A 1932-nucleotide genomic window follows, 5' to 3' on the forward strand; every position below is an offset into this window, starting at 1 on the left:
TTCCCTCCTGTAACCCCTACGTGAATCATCCTGTCGTGGTGTCCTCGGTCTTCTATCCTGTCTGCTGGAATTACTGCGTCTGCCTCTGTCCTGTAACCTGGGACAACTGTCCTTCCAATGTCCCTCTTCCCTACAGAAAGCACACTGATCTCTTCCTAGGGGTTCACGTCTCTGTCCATTACTGTTATCCCGAAACTCTGGCCTGTGCTCTCTTTGTACAAAAACAGTCGCAGGTTTCGGTCTCCTGTCCTCTCTCCTGTTCTCTCTATTATTATAAACCTTAAATGCTAAGTCCACTACCTGGGACGGACTCATCTCTGTGACGCCGTCTATCTTTGCTAACTTTCTCCTTATGTCTGGAGCACTATTTGTGATGAACGCCACAGTGAGCACACGAGCATTTTCTGGGGCATCTGGATTTAAATCCGTGTGGTCTGAATACGTCTGAATAATCCTCTCAAGGAATTCAGATGGATCCTCATTAGCCCCTTGTGTAAGTTCCAATATTTTATTAAAATTTTTTTGTTTGGTGTGGTGGCAGCTCTGAGCCCGGGGAGTAGACACCATGAGCAAAGCGCACCCTCCCGAGTTGAAAAAATTTATGGACAAAAAGTTATCATTGAAATTAAATGGTGGCAGACATGTCCAAGGAATACTACGGGGATTTGATCCCTTTATGAATCTTGTGATAGATGAGTGTGTGGAGATGGCAACTAGTGGGCAACAGAACAATATTGGAATGGTGGTAATACGAGGAAATAGTATCATCATGTTAGAAGCCTTGGAACGAGTATAAGCAGTGGCTGTGTTCACCAGAGAAATCAGTTGCTTCCCCATGTCCGCTTCCACAGCATCTTTTTACAATGATATGAAAATTGGGTCGTGTACATTTTCTTACTGAACTTTTTGTTAAATAAACTTTTGAAATAGTCAAAAAAAAAAAAAAAAAAAAAAAAAAATTTTTTTGTTTGGGGAGTCCCTGCTCCAGTCCTGCCAATAAACATTTTTTATAGAGATCCAACTTCGCCAGTCCTCCATTGCACCTTCCCTTTGGTGGTGATGGGATTTGGAGTTCCCAGTGTCTTTGGCTTTGACCTGGGGTGGGGGTGGAGTCCACAAAGCCTATATGGAATTTGCTTTGGGACATCCTTTTCCCCCTAACAGAGACACAATATTATGATTGGACCAGAAATATGACAAAATGAATTTTTCTGCCAGAGTCAAGGGTGTAATGCACTGTATCTAAATGAGCATCACTTTAATGAAAGCAAATTTTCATCATAGAGCAACTTGTAAGTGAAGAATTTAGGCAAGACCTCCCTCAAGGAAGGGGAACTGGTTTGATGAGAGAAAGCAAGTGAAACCCTGGCAGGATTTTTAAATGATACTTTAGAAAATATGTGGAAAACAAAACATTGTCTTTGCAGGAAGCAGATAGTCCTGGAGGGAGGTGCTAAAGAGTCAGAAGAAAAATAATACCAAGCTAATTACAATTTGTAAAGATGGTATTATCTCAAGGAAACAGACTAATACCTATAGGGAAGGAGGGAAGTTTGTTAAGAAAAGGAAAGGATAAACAATGTAAAACAAAAATGTTCCCCAAACTAAAATGTAGGTTAAGGGTCAGAAAGACATTTCCCATAGTCCGGGGTAGAGGGGGGTGAGCGCTAGGACCTTCCAAGATGTCAATAGCATGAAAGAGTAAAGAAATAAAAGACTGAGAACCTTGTAGATTAAAGGAGACTAACTAAATACTTGCTAGGATCTCGTTAGGATCCTAAATTCTTGGTAGGATCCTACACTCTCTTTAAGTTACAAAGGCATTGGGCCAACACAGGAAATTTGGATGCATCACAAAATAGCATTGTGACAGTGATGTGTTTTCTGAGTGGCCACATGTGGTTATGGAGAAGAATACCTTCTTAGTAGGAG

The 1932-nt window shown here is 41.3% G+C and overlaps 1 protein-coding gene across 1 annotated transcript; it reads left to right on the top strand.

Moving 5' to 3' along the window:
- Positions 1 to 565: 565 nt before the first annotated feature.
- LOC311182768 (small nuclear ribonucleoprotein G) lies at positions 566 to 796 on the top strand (the record flags this gene model as incomplete). The annotated part of the gene is made up of 1 exon (XM_084251867.1): positions 566 to 796. The coding sequence occupies one exon, from the start codon at positions 566 to 568 to the stop codon at positions 794 to 796; it is 231 nt and encodes a 76-aa protein (XP_084107993.1).
- Positions 797 to 1932: the final 1136 nt, after the last annotated feature.

The sequence above is a fragment of the Talpa europaea genome (assembly GCF_964194135.1).
Source record: "Talpa europaea genome assembly, chromosome: 13".
Classification (NCBI taxonomy): Eukaryota; Metazoa; Chordata; class Mammalia; order Eulipotyphla; family Talpidae; genus Talpa; species Talpa europaea.